This window comes from Salmo salar, chromosome ssa12 (assembly GCF_905237065.1).
Source record: "Salmo salar chromosome ssa12, Ssal_v3.1, whole genome shotgun sequence".
In the NCBI taxonomy this organism is placed as follows: Eukaryota; Metazoa; Chordata; class Actinopteri; order Salmoniformes; family Salmonidae; genus Salmo; species Salmo salar.
This window is the reverse complement of record NC_059453.1, coordinates 82,586,848-82,604,599: the sequence shown is the minus strand read 5'-3', so window position 1 is coordinate 82,604,599 and position 17,752 is coordinate 82,586,848. Positions and strand designations below refer to the sequence as shown.

Genomic DNA, 17,752 nt, shown 5'->3' with positions numbered 1-17,752 from the left:
CGTACTCTGCGAATGTTGTAGAGCATGAACCTACAGGATCGGGTCACCGCCTTGATGTTAGTGGAGAACGACAGGGTGTTGTCCAGGATCACGCCAAGGTTCTTAGCACTCTGGGAGGAGGACACAAGGGAGTTGTCAACCGTGATGGCGAGATCATGGAACGGGCAGTCCTTCCCCGGGAGGAAGAGCAGCTCCATCTTGCCGAGGTTCAGCTTGAGCTGGTGATCCGTCATCCACACTGATATGTCTGACAGACATGCAGAGATGCGATTCGCCGCCTGGTTATCAGAAGGGGGAAAGGAGAAGATTAATTGTGTGTCGTCTGCATAGCAATGATAGGAGAGACCATGTGAGGATATGACAGAGCCAAGTGACTTGGTGTATAGCGAGAATAGGAGAGGGCCTAGAACAGAGCCCTGGGGGACACCAGTGGTGAGAGCGCATGGTGCGGAGACAGATTCTCGCCACGCCACCTGGTAGGAGCAACCTGTCAGGTAGGACGCAATCCAAGCGTGGGCCGCGCCGGAGATGCCCAACTCGGAGAGGGTGGAGAGGAGGATCTGATGGTTCACAGTATCAAAGGCAGCAGATAGGTCTAGAAGGATGAGAGCAGAGGAGAGAGAGTTAGCTTTAGCAGTGCGGAGAGCCTCCGTGACACAGAGAAGAGCAGTCTCAGTTGAATGCCCAGTCTTGAAACCTGACTGATTACATTACACATGATATGGCCAATGCCCAAAAACACATAAAAACACTCATAAATCAGAAATGATTTATCCCAGTGACATGGGGCTTCAGTATGTATCTCACATAGATAGAAAGGTTATGTGTGTACCATTTAAAACTATTTAAAACCATTTTGAAGACTTTTGACCTCAAAATAATACCAGGCCCACATGATTTGGCCAATGCCCAAAACCACATAAAAACACTCATAAATCAGAAATGATTTATCCCAGTGACATGGGGCTTCAGTATGTATCTCACATAGATAGAAAGGTTATGTGTGTACCATTTAAAAGTATTTAAAACCATTCTGAAGACTTTTGACCTCAAAATAATACCAGGCCCACATGATATGGCCAATGCCCAAAAACACATAAAAACACTCATAAATCAGAAATGATTTATCCCAGTGACATGGGGCTTCAGTATGTATCTCACATAGATAGAAAGGTTATGTGTGTACCATTTAAAACTATTTAAAACCATTTTGAAGACTTTTGACCTCAAAATAATACCAGGCCCACATGATTTGGCCAATGCCCAAAAACACATAAAAACACTTATAAATCACTAATGCTTTATCCCCGTGACATGGGGCTTCAGTATGTATCTCACATAGATAGAAAGGTTATGTGTGTACCATTTAAAACTATTTAAAACCATTTTGAAGACTTTTGACCTCAAAATAATACCAGGCCCACATGATTTGGCCAATGCCCAAAAACACATAAAAACACTTATAAATCACTAATGCTTTATCCCACTGACATGGGGCTTCAGTATGTTGATGACATAGTAGGAAGAGATATGTGTATACCCTTTAAAATTATTTTAAACCGTTTTTTTAAAAAATGGTCCTAGTAACCCAAAAATAAAACATAGTGCAATTTCTGAAATATAAAACATAGCCGATTTTCTGACCAGTTTGGACTTAGTCATTTTTCTGAGGCTTTTTTAAAAAGCTATATAATTCCCTCCTGCTGTAACCCATTGAGTTGGGCCCTTAGGATGGTGCTCACAGGGTGGGTATGTAGGTCCCTATACCCTTTATAAGTATTTAAAACCGTAAAAAAAATGTCACCCCTGGTAACCCAAAATAAAACCAGGTGCATATCTTACCGACACAGCCTAAGGATTTGGGCAGCCAAAGGGCATTAGGGCCGCCAATGGGCATTATGGCCTATGGCTTTGGGCCGCCAATGGGCATTATGGCCTATGGCTTTGGGCCGCCAATGGGCATTGTGGCCTTTAGGTTCCCAGGCCCTGGGGGGAAAAGAACGGTGTGATCCCCAGCGGGGCTCGAACTCCGATCGTCAGATCATAAGCCACATCCGCTACCCCCATGGCCAACTGGACTCTGACGAAGAAAGAGGCAACGAGGTGAGCTTTATGTTCAAATTTCCCTTCAGTCCAATCGGTCTGATATTGGCCCACACCTGAGGCTCATTAAGCCCTTGTTAGGGTCAGTGTTAGGGCTAGGGTTAGGATAAGAGTTAGGTTTAGGGTAAGGATAAGGGTTAAGGTTAGGATTAGGGCTACACTCTAAAAATTAGGGGTTCAACAAGGGTTCTTCTAAGTTCTTTGAAGAACCTTAGGGTTCTTGGCACTGAAAATGTCCCCAAAAGGTTATTCCAAGTACCCCATAGGAGGTGGGGTTCATCGAGGAACCTCCTTAGTTGGTGGGGGTTCTTGCAGGAACCTAACTGCCCAACTGAAACACTTGGATTTGAATTTTAAAGGACAGAAGATGCAGGCACTTAACTGAAAAATGTAAAGAGCTCCTCAATTTAAGGTAAGGTTTGTCCCTTGTATGATCTAGATTGATATGGTTTTATGATGATACCATCTATCTTTTCATATTTGTGCAAATCTTTTTAAAACAGAAAATGTACACAATTCAATGGCTACCAATCAACAAAGAGGTAAGAATATGTAGGCTATAAGAATATGTTGAAGGCTAGCGGTATTGGGTGCAGATGACTGCTCACTTTTGTATCTGTGTCTGCAGGTATGCAGACAAGGCTACAAACAAAGGTATGTCAATTGGTACTGGTATGTTATACAGATCACATTTACCATTCTCCTTCCTTACCTCATCAATGAATATCCCATAGGCCTCTAGATTACAAGGTATGTGTATGAAAACCATTAGAAAACAATGTATTTATTTAACTAGGCAAGTCAGTTAAGAACTAATTCTTATTTACAATGATGGCCTAGGAACAGTGGGTTAACTGCCTTGTTCAGGGGCAGAACAACAGATTTTTACCTTGTCAGCTCAGGGACTCAATCTAGCAACCTTTCAGTTACTGGCCCAATGCTCTAACCACTAGGCTACCTGCCACCCCAAAAGTATGAATACTGCCGTGTGCATATTTTGTTAATCATCTGTGTAAGTACTATTTTTTGGATTCACAGACTTCACCCTCCCTACACCTCTGATGAATATAACAGGAAACCTGTTCAATCACCATGCACTGCAAAATCATTCTAGCTATGGATACGGAGAACATCAACACATTAACATCAACACGCCAGAGGACAAACCCATTGGACTTGGGGCTCTGCTGGGAGTTTACCTCATATTTAGATTTGTATTCTGCTTTGCCACTAAAATCATAGTAAACACACAAATATTGTGTTTATTATAACAAATATTGTGTTATTGTTGTTATTGTTGTGCATATTATTATTATTAATAATAATAATAATAATAGGGGAGGAAGGGGGGGTGTAGTTAAAAAATGTAAGGTTATTCGAGGATCCATTAAAAGGGGTTCTTTGAAGAACTTATAGGGGTTCCCCGACAGTTTCAATTTGAAGAACCCCTGAAGGATACTCCAGGAACCTTTTATTTTTAAAGTGTAAGGTTAGTAGATAGTTGAAATGTTACTGATAGTCTGTAGAGCATCTCCAGATGGACTATCCAAATAAAGTGTTACCGTTTAGGTACACTGTCGGTACATACAGAACACATCAGCCAACTCCGAGAGCCTGAGAGGCCACACCCTCAGCCACACCTCTCTGAGTGACACAGCTACACATCTATCTGACCACCACCATGACGGACAACTGGCTTCAGTCTGACCGACCAACACAGTGTCTAGTCCTCTGGTCCTCTGTCCTCTGTACCCTGAAGGTGAGTGTGGAGTGGACAACCTTTGTGGCACCACGGTGCTGAGCAGTGCTTTGCAGGCTTTTTGTGGGCATAGATCGTTATAAAGCCAGCAGTTGATGGACAAAGATGTTCCTCAAACCAGACAACAGACTGAAGACTGAAGAAGACTGTTTTCGAATAAAAGAAAGCTTTACTGATATTTGTTTATTTATACAAATGTATTCAATATAAATTACAACATTGAATAGAAGTGGAATACTGAAAAGATTGGAAGATACAGTATTTCATTTCAGAATGTGGTGCATTGTTTTAGACTATATATGTACAGTATAATAGATTTGATTTGCAAACATTAATTACATGTCTCATTGGTTTGATTTGATTTATGATTTGATGCATGATCAATCATCGATTAATGATGACTTGCACTGGGATTTACATGGCACTTATCCTGTGAACTGAACGTCTGTCCCAATCAGCATGTAGTCCTGGAGACAGAAAAGCAACAGTAGTTTGTCAAATTTCGGACACACACTGGCTACAGTGTAAGATATATTGGACGTGAGAAGAGATGTAGGAAGATATGAGCTCTTAGATATCTGACTGTACCTTCAGGACTTGCAGTTGAGTGTTGACAAGGTTCATCTTTCCAATAGAGGGAAGGGGAAAACCCTTCTCTAGGTGAGCTATAAGATACAAACACATGGTTTTCCAGTGGCCAATCAGTGCAGAAACAATGAAAATAAATAAACATGGAAATAAAGCACTCACCATTGACCTTAGGTATCACAACCACTTTCAGAACCATCAGGAAGATGTTGTCAAGGGATTGAACCTGTTTGGTATAATTTCATTGTTTAGGTTCAGTGGTTCAGTGTTAGCAAGTTATATGCATGTCATAAGCTCTGAAAATATCATTCTTACCTGAAACTGTCCCACATAACTAGTTCCCAATGTCATCTCAATTCTGTGAAAAGCAGACAGTATTAATTTACTTTGGTCAGTGTTTGAAGGGCTTTTGTTCCCCTTTTGAACCAATCATACTCACTTGTTCAGAGTGATAGCCCCAGCCAGCTTCACCCCAGTCACGTTCAGTTGAGCGCTGACACTACCCTCCTGCAGAGATAGAGAAAGCTTGTAGAGTTAATTATCACTCTCACAGTCTAAGCTACAGTATTCTACTTCCTGAGTGACTGACAGACTGACTGACCATGTTGAGGACAAAGAGGGGAGAGAGCGTGGTGTTGGGCTGGATGGCGTAGGCCGTCACTGTGCCGCTGGCCTGGACTGTCACGTTGTTGGGCTCAAGAGAGATGGTGGGCTCCTTCACCGTCTTCACCAGCAGTTTCATCATCATTCCAGGAAAACGCTTCGCTATCTGAAACAACACACATAATCTTTCTTTAATCCTGAGAAGAATGTTAACTTTATCCTCTCTTAGATACAAACACAAAGTAAATGTGTTTGAACAAAAGGCTCATTTCCATCTCTGGATGGACACTAAAGCCAAACTAATTTCATAGATTTTTTATTCTAAACAAATGAAGTCATATCATATGGAGGTAGAATGGTGAAAGTGGGGTCTGGTGTATCACCTCTGGAATGAAGACTCCAAATGTTCCAGTGTTCAGACGGATGGGAGAGCTAGGCGGGATCTGTCAGGGGAAAACAGTTATGTTTAACCTCACCCCTGAGGCAGATGGGACTATGTTAAACCTCACTCCCTGTAGATGGGAATCAGATTCAGACTCACCATATCATCTGTGACATATAGGCTGAGAGCTCCAGCATTGTTGTACACAAAGCCTGCAGAGTTGGGGGTGAAGGAAGAGACCCCGATGTAGAGCATGTTGTTGTCCTGAGGAGGCAGGGAGAAGGGCGTGGGGGAGAACGGAGGCTCCTGGTGCTTAACAATGTTGTAGAACTCACCCTGCAGAGAGAGGGAGAGAGAGAGACAGAGAGAGAGAGAGAGAGAGAGAGAGAGAGAGAGAGAGAGAGAGAGAGAGAGAGAAAGGAATACAGAGAGAGAGGAAGACAGACAGAGAGAGAGGGAGAATTGACATCTTGCCTTACTGAGCCCATATGTTTGTAGCGTTGAAAGGTAGATTGGGAGTCTGAAGTTTTTACCTTCAAGCTGAATTCCATGGAGGACTTTGAAATGGTGGGTGATGTCACCATGGAATATTCAATTTCAGCATACTGGTCCACTTTGGCTAGAACTTCATGATGTCAGAAAATAAATATTTAGGATCCATTTAGTAGCCTATGAATAACACCGTAATTTGTCACTTTAATAACATAAAAAAATATAGATATTTATTTTACCAGGCAAGTCAGTTAAGAACAAATTCTTATTTTCAATGACAGCCTAGGAACAGTAGGTTAACTGCCTTGTTCAGGGGCAGAACAACAGATTTTTTTACCTTGGGGATTTAACCTTGCAACCCTTCGGTTACTAGTCCAACGCTCTAACCACTAGGCTACCTGCTGCCCCGAAATAACTCTACCTCAACATTGACACTGTACAGGTACTCTCCTGTATATAGTCTCTCTATTGTTATTTTACTGCTGCTCTTTAATTACTTGTTACTTTTATTTCTTATTCTTAACCGTATTTTTTAAAACTGCATTGTTGGTTAGGTTCACGTAAGTAAGCATTTCACTGTAAGGTCTACACCTGTTGTAGTTGGCGCATGTGACTAATAAAATTTGATTTGATTTGATTTATACAAATATGTTCATGAGGATAAGTGCTTAAAGGCCCAGTGCAGTGAAAATTATGTTTTTTCCTGTGTTTTGTATCATATTGTACAACAGTTGATGAAATAACACTGTAAAAGTATAAAAAAATGTATCAGTGTTATTTCCTGATTGTTTCTGGTTGAAAGTACAATCCACACAGGACCTTCTAATCATCAGGTTTGCATGGGCGGGAGTTTCGGCTTTCCATCGTGACATCGCCATGCGGCAAATTGGTTAACAGACCAATAACAAAGAGAGTTCCAAACCTCTCTGCCAATAACAGTTTGTTTTCAGTTTTCCCCTCCCACCTCAGACTACTCCCAGACAGTCCAAGCAAAATTCTTGCTTGAGAAATAATTGTTTTGCTAAAAAGCTATTTTTGATCATTTTAATATAAATATATTACAATAATGTACTTAATTGTTACCCAGAAATTATACGATATAAAACTGACTGCATTTGGCCTTTAAATCTTGTTTTACCATTGAAAGTTTTGAGGTGTTGGTTCATGTCAGTAATAGCATCAGCCACTAGGGGGCAGATCTGTAATATTGAACAGAGGGATTGTTATTGTCAAGTGAACCGAACAAGATTAATTTGAGTTTGTAGTCTGGCATTACACTGTCCCTCACCTGTTTCTGCAGAGCACTGCGCAGGGCCTTGTCAATGTAGGACTTGAAAAGATTGTAAAGCCAGCTGGAAAACAGGAACCAAAGCATTTGAGGAAACAAGTAAATCCACATTGCAATCATTTTTTAACATTGTTTGATGATTCCTAAATTGATAACATGTGTTCTCACAACGTTTTAAGTACAGCATAGTGTTAAGTGCCTCTATATCCTGTTAGGGCTAGGGGGCAGTATTGACACGGCTGGATAAAAAACGTACCCGATTTAATCTGGTTACTACTCCTGCCCAGTAACTAGAATATGCATGTAATTATTGGCTTTGGATAGAAAACACTCCAAAGGTTCTAAAACTGTTTGAATGGTGTCTGTGAGTATAACAGAACTCAAATGGCAGGTCAAAACCTGAGAATTCTGTACAGGAAGTATCCTGTCTGACCATTTCTTGGCCTTCTTTGCCATCTCTATCCATTACAAAGGATCTCTGCTGTTACGTGACACTTCCTACGGCTGCCATAGGCTCTCAAAAGGCGGCAAAAAGCTGAATCGTGGCTTTGCAGGCTCTGGCTGAAAAAAAGTAGCGCGTTTGGGTAGTGGCTGGTTACAGTACTGTGAGACTCAGGCGCTTGCCCGTGTGGACAGAATGCTTTGTTTTCTTTCCTCTGTTTACCTAAACGGAGATTCCCGGTCGGAATATTATCGCTTTTTTACGAGAAAAATGGCATAAAAATGGATTTTAAACAGCGGTTGACATGCTTCGAAGTACGGTAATGGAATATTTCGATTTTTTTTGTCACGAATTGCGCCACGCTCGTGACCCTTATTTACACTTCGGATAGTGTCTAGAACGCACGAACAAAACGCCGCTATTTGGATATAACGATGGATTATTTTGGACCAAACCAACATTTGTTATTGAAGTAGCAGTCCTGGGAGTGCATTCTGACGAAGACAACAAAGGTAATCAAACTTTTGTAATAGTAAATCGGAGTTTGGTCAGGGCTAAACTTGCTGGGTGTCTAAATGGCTAGCCGTGATGGCTGAGCTATCTACTGAGAATATTGCAAAATGTGCTTTCACCGAAAAGGTATTTTAAAATCGGACACCACGATTGCACAAAGGAGTTCTGTATCTATCATTCTTAAAATAATTGTTATGTTTTTTGTGAACGTTTATCGTGAGTAATTTAGTAAATTGTTAGTAAATTCCCCCGGAAGTTTGCGGGGGGGTATGCTAGTTCTGAACATCACATGCTAATGTAAAAAGCTGGTTTTTGATATAAATATGAACTTGATTGAACAAAACATGCATGTATTGTATAACATAATGTCCTAGGTGTGTCATCTGATGAAGATCATCAAAGGTTAGTGCTGCATTTAGCTGTCTTCTGGGTTTTTGTGACATTATATGCTAGCTTGAAAAATGGGTGTCTGATTATTTCTGGCTGGGTACTCTGCTGACATAATATAATGTTTTGCTTTCGTTGTAAAGCCTTTTTGAAATCGGACAGTGTGGTTAGATTAACGAGAGTCTTGTCTTTAAAATGCTGTAAAATAGTCATATGTTTGAAAAATTGAAGTAATAGCATTTGTAAGGTATTTGAAAATCGCGCCACGGGATTCAACTGGCTGTTGCGTAAGTGGGACGAATTCGTCCCACCTAGCCCAGAGAGGATATACTCCATTTACCTGGCCCCACCATGGAACTTGATGCTGGCTCTGCCCACGTTGGCCACACAGTTGACAGTGCTGACCATTGGCCTGCCAGTTTCATCACTCTTGATTGCAATATTGGCAGTGATGGTGAGTCCATTTACCGCCAGGTCGAAGGAGCCACGGTCTTGTCTAGATTGTTAACGAGAAAATAATGTTGTTTGAGTCCTTTGGGGTATGGATAGGCAGACCCAAGAGACAATTGTGCAGTGTTTTAGTCTTGTTCCATCCTGGTCCTGGGGATGCACTGGGTGTTCAGACCCTCCCTCATGAACTCACATGAACCTGAAGTATCGGACCCTCCAGTTCCCGTGCAGGTTGATGAAGGCATTAGTAATAGCCAGGCTGACTCCAGTACCTGGCACCAGTACCAATGCAGACTTGGGAAGTCCCAGATTCACTATTGTCATTCTGGAGGTTAGAACGCAGTACATAGTTGGTAGGATAAGGGCATGTTGTGAACACAACAGCATTTGTAAACACAGTTGATTATCATCAAATGATTACATGAGATAAGCAGACAATTAACAATGTGTTTGACTGCAATGTATTTTTTTTGGGAAAAGACATTGGATTTTCCCTCTTACCCTGTCAAACTGTACTTGACCTTCCCAACGTGAGGCACTTTCTCTGTTCCAGAGATATCTGGGACCTTAATGGTCTTAAGTTTCTGTTGCAGAGATGCCATCCCAATTTGTTTACCTGTGGACAGCACAGAGCAAAGCATTGAGGCAGAATGGGCTATGAGGAAAATAGTATATTTATTTGCCACATGATCATAATACACAGCCTCATCTTGATCTAAAACCATGCAATGTTATTGCCCCTGCCTCAAACATACCATATTCAATGCCCTTGTCTGTGAGTTTGACCTTTACTCCAGGGTTGGCAGCCAGAGTTAAGGGGATTAGAGCCAACAGAGCCAACAAACAGCATGGAGACATCTTGACTGCAGTCACCTGTAGGGAAGATGAACAAACAATAACATATCTACATTACAGTACAGGTGTATTGTTTATTGTCCAATGAATAGAATTGGGAACATTCATATCTTATGACTTTTAGGCTTCCGTTTTCATGGGAGGAACATTAAGGTTGAACAGTTTCTTGTGTAAATCCTTATTTTCCACTGTACTGATTTTCGCTCTAGACACGTGCACTGTTATCTCAACACTAATATTGACCTACGTTTGACTTGGTTTCTTTTGACCAATAATGAAACCATATTTTGCCACAATCTTATAACTGAGCAGGGGAATTTCTAGAATTGACAAATACTTCCTGTTTTGTTGCATGCAGCTTCCCTTATACCATCAACACTTTGTGACACAAAGTCCCATATTTTAAATCATTTTACGGAGCAGTGGCACCTTCTTGGGTTCACAGACATGTGACTGGTGTGTTTGTCAAGGAACTCTGTATCCAGTGATAGAAAAAGTACCCCATTGTCATACTTGAGTAAAGTATAGATACCTTAATAGAAAATGACTGAAGTAAAAGTGAAAGTCACCCAGTAAAATACTACCGGAGTAAAAGTCTAAAAGTATTTGGTTTAAATGTCACGTCCTGACCAGTAAAAGGGGTTATTTCTTATTGTAGTTTGGCCAGGGTGTGGCAGGGGGTGTTTGTTTTGTGTGTTTCGGGGTTTTTGGTGTATGTTCTATGTTTTCTATTTCTATGTGGGTTTTTCTATTTCTATGTTAGCTTTGGGAACGGCCTCCAATTAGAAGCAGCTGGTTGTCGTTGCTTCTAATTGGAGGCCATATTTAAGTGGGTTTATTTTCTCTTGTGTTTGTGGGTAGTTTGTGGGTAGTTGGTAGAACATAAACCAAAAAACCCGAACCACACAAAACAAACACCCCCTGCCACGCCCTGACCAAACTACAATAACAAATAACCCATTTTACTGGTCAGGACGTGACAGGGGTAGGTACACTGTATCTATAGAAAGTTAGTTATTTGTTGATTGCTTCCCCATTGGAATCAGTTTTCTGTGTTTTTTTTACCTCTCTTGAGCAAATGGAGAATGTTGAAGAAAGTTTAAAACCGCAAATCATATAAACAGTATCTCAACTACCCAGGGACAAAGATAGCACTTTTGACATACTGTATAATTTCCACACTGTATGTCCATGTCAACCCACCATCTAGCCTGCTTACTTAGTGGAGATTGAGGAGTGACAGCTTTCATAAAATTACCCTACAATACATTTTCCCCGAATACCGGCAAAACATTCCCACACTCAGTATGTACACATTAGCACAAATGATAACATGGGGTTCTCACCTAAACCTGACACACTTCTGTAAAAGAGAGATCACTTTTAAATTGACAGAGAGAAACAGGCCAGTCTATTTTGTATGTACGACTCTGTAGTTACCTACCTCATGCACTGGTAAGAAAGTGGATTCTTTTCTGTTGTTGTTGCTCCCTGGCTGGCGGCAGGGCAGAGTGAAAGGAGAAGAGATTCACATGGCCTTTCATTCACTTCTCTGAACCAGGAAGAGCTGCTTGCAAAATGGGCTCACTGATACTTGGCTACCCATTCTGTAAATAACGCAGAGAGCATGGAGCAAACATTATGCAAAGAAGATCAATCTAAGCTATTCCCTTAGTTATGTCTGCAAATCTAATAGATTCGTATTTTCAGACTTCCATTCATACCATTCAGAGAAGGATTTGTTCAGGACATACAGTAAAGAGAAAGGAAACAATGGCATGTTTATGAGTGCCATTGAGAACTAGGTCACAAGGTTTGATACAAATCCAACCAATAATTGCAGTAATAAAGTAATGTCTTGTAGAGTGTATCATTCGGTCATAGGCTCTTATCAAGAACTTAAGAATTACTGTGGTCTGGCTTCTTCAAGCCAAACTTGTCCTGAGGAGGCAGGGAGAAGGGCGTGGGAGAGAACAGAGGCTCCTGGTGCTTCCCAATGCTGTAGAACTCACCCTGCAGAGAGAGAGAGAGAGAGAGAGAGAGAGACAGAGAGAGACAGAGAGAGACAGAGAGAGAGAGAGAGAGAGAGAGAGAGACAGACAGACAGACAGACAGACAGACAGACAGACAGACAGACAGACAGACAGACAGACAGACAGACAGACAGACAGACAGACAGACAGACAGACAGACAGACAGACAGACAGACGTGGAACGAGGGAGAGAGAGGTTTTACTTCTAGCCTCTTGCCTTAGTGACTCCAACTCTGAAATGAGGATAGATTATGAGTCAGAAATCTGGAGTTCACACCTTCAAAATGTGATATTCAATTTCAGCATCCTTGTCCTCTTTGGCTAGAATTTCAAGATGGCAGAAAATATGAAATATTTTAGATCCATTTAGTAGCCTATGAATAACACAATAATAATCACATATGTTCATTAAGTTAAATTCTGTAAGTCTTGTTTTACCATTGAGAGTTTTGAGGTGTGGGTTCATGTCAGTAATAGCATCAGCCACCAGGAGGCAGATCTGTAAAAATGAACAGAGGGATTGTTATTGTCACGAGACAGAACGAGATTAACCTGATGAGTTTGTAGTCTGGCATTACGCTGTCCCTCACCTGTTTCTGCAGAGCACTGTGCAGGGACTTGTCAATGTAGGATGTCAAAAGATTGTCCAGCCTGCTGGAAAACAGAAACCAAGCATTTGAGGAAACATATAACACAATAAATCCACATTGCAATCATTTTATGACATTGTGGTTTGATTAAGTCAGTAACATGCGTTCTGAAAAAGTTTTAAGTGCACCATAGTGTTTAGTTCAGACACATGTCTATACTCCATTTACCTGGCCCCACCATGGAACTTGATGCTGGTGCTGCCCACGTTGGCCACACAGTTGACAGTGCTGACCGTTGGCCTACCAGTCTTATCCCTCTTGAGTGCAATACTGGCAGTGATGGTGAGTCCATTTACCATCACGGTCTTTTCTGTAATGTCACACAGAAAGTAAGAAATGTTGATTGAGCCCCTTGGAGTGTGGATAGACCCAAGAGGAAATTGTACAGTGTTTTAAATGGCTAGTGTGCTACTCTAAATGGCTAGTGCGCCTGCACAACCCAGAGGTTCCCTAGAACCAGGGCAGAAGAACACTCATGCACTCACATGAACCTGAAGTATCGGACCCTCCAGTTCCCGTGCAGGTTGATGAAGGCATTAGTAATAGCCAGGCTGACTCCAGTACCTGGCACCAGTACCAAAGCAGACTTGGGAAGTCCCAGATTCACTATTGTCATTCTGGAGGATAGAACACAGTACATAGTTGGTAGGATAGGGGCGTGTTGTGAACACTATAGCATTTGTAAGAACAGTTGATTATCAATGAGATATGCAGACAATGTATTTGACCGCAATATATTTGAAAAGGATACTTTCAATGTGTTCCCTTACCCTGTCATGCTGTACTTGACCTTGCCAATGGTCACATTCTATTTTCTCCAGAGAGATCTGGGACCTTCATGGTCATTCTGCTGCAGAGATGCCATCCCAATCTGTTCCCCTGTGAATGGGACAGAGCAAAGCATTGAGGCAGTATGGGCTGTGAGGAGTACAGTGTACAGTGCCTAGTCTTCACATTGTGCTGCCTTAAAGAAGGCAAAGTAAAAAAAGCTATATTTAAACCTTGTATATGTTTTTTTAAGCAGATTTAAGTCAGGACTGAGACTGGACCACTCAGGAACACCTAGCATTTCTTGGAAAGCCATTCTTGTGTGTCTGGCATTAAAATGTGTGTTTGTAACTTACCAGGGCTTTGCTCCTTTCATATTTATTTTGATCTTAACAAACTCCCCAGTCCCTGCTGGTGACAAGCATACCCATAACATGATGCTGCCATCACAATATTTGAAAATACAGAGTATCAACAACAACATTCTCATCAACATTCTCTCCACATCACTGGCTGCCAACCCTGGAGTCAAGGTCAAACTCATGGACATATGGTACATGTATTAGAAAAAATCTACAAGTCTGTAGTTACCTATGAACTGGTAAGAAAGTGGCAAAGAGATGCACATGGCCTTTTATTCACTTCTTTGAACCAGGAAGAGCTGCTTGAGAAATGGACTCACTGAGACTACCTATTCTGTAGGTAACAGAGAGAGCATGGAGCAAACATTGTGCAAAGAAGGGCAATCTAGTCAATTCCATGAAAGGATGGCCCAAAGATATTTATCCTGTTTTTGATCTTCCTGAAATGAAATCCGTAAAAAAGTCCTTTGGGGGAAGGATGTTTTGCATACCTTTGAAATCTGTATCCAATTCTTTACATTTTTATAAAAAGTTGTGAAATGTGTGACATTTTTTCCTTCTTTTAGACACTACAACGATGATTCTGTAGATGCTAAAAAAACATCTGAACCCATACAGTGTATTCTGAAACACGAGTAGTGTTTAGATTAAGAATGCATTTTATTTACATTAATGTATTGATTCTTGATTACAAATATAATCTAAATATCTCAAAAGTACCCTTTGAGTTTGTTCATTTTTAGACATATTGTTTTAAAGGTATAATAGGTAAGATCATTCAAGTAGCTCTAAATGGCTTTAATAAAGTGGCGAGGATCAGAGAATAAAATGCTATGAAGACTAGATGGTAACGTCCAACCACAGTCTGGCCCAAGGATGTGTATATACCCTAAAATACTGACAGGGTTTTGAAGCCACTGCACAGCCATTTTTGTACTTCTCCACTATTGTAAAAAATATTTTGGAAGCCAATGCATTTATTACTGTCTACATTCGTTTTTGCCAAGTATATTCTATTACAGACACCTTAATGCAAACTTTGAAATTATACTATGTGAACTGAACATAGAAATATAAAGTTAAATAAAATATATTTTTTTAAATCCTTAAAGATTGTTTGGAGAGAGTACTAATGTTAATGTCGCCACTACAACAAAGAAATACTTAAATACATGGAATTTTGTCCTTGAAAGCATTGATTGAAATACTGTAGAATTAAATTAATTTCTATGGAGGACTGCTCCTCCTGATGAGTACCAATATGGCGGCCGGTGGCTTCAAAGCCTCTCATTGGCCAATACATAGCATCAGCAGATAAAAAGTAATTACTTGGTGCAAAAACACGCTTATAAGTAGCCTAGCAACATTCAAATCCACACTGATTGGTCAGTGAGTTTCTTCCAAGCGATTCCAAGTCGAAACCACGCCCCAAAGCGTTTTGAGAGCATATTATCAAGCTTAACTAGCTAACTATTATAGCTAGCTAAGAGATTTGGAAACGTTGTCTTACCTCACGGTACCGGGTTTGAAGAATCTATCGCTGTATCGTTTGCAGCATCCATGCTTGCTAAAATCAAGTTTTTCAAGCAAGCTTTGCAAGACAGTATTTCTAAAATCAAGTTATGTAAACCAGTAATCAACAGTTACCACTCGTGAATTATGCTTGTACTTAATCCAGTAATAATGGGCCAAATTTAAAGCTAAAACATCTTTTACTTTTAAACAATGTCAATAACTTCAGACATTTTAGCCTGTCTTTGCGCCTGGATGAGGCTCTTCAACTATCCAATCAACGCTTACACGCTGCTTTGGGGCATGGTTTTACATTTACATTACATTTTAGTCATTTAGCAGACGCTCTTATCCAGAGCGACTTACAGTAGTGAATGCATACATTTCATACAATTTCATACATTTTTTTTTTTCTGTGCTGGCCCCCCGTGGGAATCGAACCCACAACCCTGGTGTTGCAAACACCATGCTCTACCAACTGAGCTTGGAAGAATCTCGCTGACCAATTAGTGCAGCTTTGAATGTTGCTAGGTTAGTTGTGGGCGGGGTTTTGCATCAGGTAGGATGCATCCAGGGTTTATATACGTCATTGGTCTGGCCTTTGTGGCCACAGCTGAAATTCCATTGGCCGTGTACGATTTCGCGGGAAATTCGGCCTGTGCGCTCTTAGAGGGATACATACAGAGGCATGGCCACTTGCCTTTCGTGAGGAACCCAGTCACCTCACATCAAACATGGAGGACATTACGGAGTGAACACAAAAAGTTTAACCTAGGACTATACCTTATCACGGCGTGATGTTTCACTGCTGTCATGTCTGTCGTACCGGGGTATGGATGTACAAATCCCTCAGTCTACCATTCAAATTATCCCCAAGGTTGCGTTGTTAAATCACATTCATTCTCTTAAACTAAATACCAGGACTGTTTTCTTATTTGCTGGGAATTTGGTTAATATCGTAATCAGCCAACTGCATACCCCTTAAAAACTGACATTTTAGTTTACTGGTGTGCTATTAGCATGCAAACACTCATTAAGACAGACTGGTAGCATAGTTAGCAATCTCTAGCATTCACTGGTTTAAGTATTTTTTTGACTTGAGTGTAATGGAGTTCACTGGTGACTATGACATGAATACATATTAATTCACAACATTTGGATGGGAGATATAATCTGGTTAACACTATGTGTGTTATTGCTTGAAATTAGGGCAAGTTGAACTGCTTTGAATGGGGAAAAATTGATGCTTACCCCACTTTCTTGATTTTAGTTATGAACCCCATTTGGCAGTGATAAGCTATGTATAAAATGGGTCATACAGTGAGGGAAAAAAGTATTTGATCCCCTGCTGATTTTGTACGTTTGCCCACTGACAAAGAAATGATCAGTCTATAATTTTTATGGTAGGTTTATTTGAACAGTGAGAGACAGAATAACAACAAATAAATCCAGAAAAATGCATGTCAAAAATGTTATAAATTGATTTGCATTTTAATGAGGGAAATAAGTATTTGACCCCTCTGCAAAACATAACTTAGTACTTGGTGGCAAAACCCTTGTTGGCAATCACATAGGTCAGACGTTTCTTGTAGTTGGCCACCAGGTTTGCACACATCTCAGGAGGGATTTTGTCCCACTCCTCTTTGCAGATCTTCTCCAAGTCATTAAAGTTTCGAGGCTGACGTTTGGCAACTCGAACCTTCAGCTCCCTCCACAGATTTTCTATGGGATTAAGGTCTGGAGACTGGCTAGGCCACTCCAGGACCTTAATGTGCTTCTTCTTGAGCCACTCCTTTGTTGCCTTGGCCGTGTGTTTTGGGTCATTATCATGCTGGAATACCCTTCCACGACCCATTTTCAATGCCCTGGCTGAGAGAAGGAGGTTCTCACCCAGGATTTGACGGTACATGGCCCCGTCCATCGTTCCTTTGATGCGGTGAAGTTGTCCTGTCCCCTTAGCAGAAAAACACCCCCAAAGCATAATGTTTCCACCTCCATGTTTGACGGTGGGGATGGTGTTCTTGGAGTCATAGGCAGCATTCCTCCTCCTCCAAACACGGCGAGTTGAGTTGCCAAAGAGAGTTGAGTTGCCAAAGAGCTCCATTTTGGTCTCATCTGACCACAACACTTTCACCCAGTTGTCCTCTGAATCATTCAGATGTTCATTGGCAAACTTCAGACGGGCATATATATGTGCTTTCTTGAGCAGGGGGACCTTGCGGGCGCTGCAGGATTTCAGTCCTTCATGGAGTAGTGTGTTACCAATTGTTGTCCTGGTGACTATGGTCCCAGCTGCCTTGAGATCATTGACAAGATCCCCCCGTGTAGTTCTGGGCTGATTCCTCACCGTTCTCATGATCATTGCAACTCCACGAGGTGAGATCTTGCATGGAGGCCCATGCTGGGGGAGATTGACAGTTCTTTTGTGTTTCTTCCATTTGCGAATGATCGCACCAACTGTTGTCACCTTCTCATCAAGCTGCTTGGCGATGGTCTTGTAGCCCATTCCAGCCTTGTGTAGGTCTACAATTTTGTCCCTGACATCCTTGGAGAGCTCTTTGGTCT

At 41.2% G+C, this 17,752-nt stretch overlaps 1 protein-coding gene and 1 long non-coding RNA gene across 2 annotated transcripts in view; one reads left to right on the top strand and one right to left on the bottom strand.

Annotated features, from left to right (window-relative positions):
- The window catches only part of LOC123725565 (uncharacterized), a 5,547-nt gene extending 2,850 nt beyond the window's left edge, over window positions 1-2,697 (top strand). Inside the window, exon 3 of the long non-coding RNA XR_006758089.1 lies at window positions 2,685-2,697. This is a non-coding gene — a long non-coding RNA (uncharacterized lncRNA). The remainder of the gene's footprint in view (window positions 1-2,684) is intronic.
- Window positions 2,698-4,011: 1,314 nt separating this feature from the next.
- On the bottom strand, window positions 4,012-11,594 carry LOC106565723 (bactericidal permeability-increasing protein). The gene is made up of 16 exons (XM_014133138.2): window positions 11,307-11,594; window positions 9,763-9,880; window positions 9,509-9,623; window positions 9,201-9,332; window positions 8,898-9,053; window positions 7,216-7,279; window positions 7,066-7,126; window positions 5,969-6,060; window positions 5,595-5,771; window positions 5,437-5,496; window positions 5,052-5,219; window positions 4,890-4,957; window positions 4,766-4,808; window positions 4,613-4,676; window positions 4,451-4,527; window positions 4,012-4,329 (listed from the first exon to the last, which is right to left on the bottom strand). Exons 2-16 carry the CDS (start codon window positions 9,863-9,865, stop codon window positions 4,288-4,290), a joined length of 1,422 nt encoding a protein of 473 aa, XP_013988613.1. The 5' UTR covers window positions 9,866-9,880; window positions 11,307-11,594; the 3' UTR covers window positions 4,012-4,287.
- Between the last annotated feature and the right edge of the window lie 6,158 nt (window positions 11,595-17,752).

Bases quoted from the DNA above. Each gene is read 5' to 3' on its own strand.
- LOC106565723 (XM_014133138.2), bottom strand. From the start codon at position 9,865: ATGTCTCCATGCTGTTTGTTGGCTCTGTTGGCTCTAATCCCCTTAACT. The intron at 5,220-5,436 runs GTGATACACCAG...GTGTTGTTTCAG, and splicing joins TTGGAGTCTTCATTCCAGAG to ATAGCGAAGCGTTTTCCTGG. The intron at 4,528-4,612 runs GTGAGTGCTTTA...TGTATCTTATAG, and splicing joins TGTGATACCTAAGGTCAATG to CTCACCTAGAGAAGGGTTTT.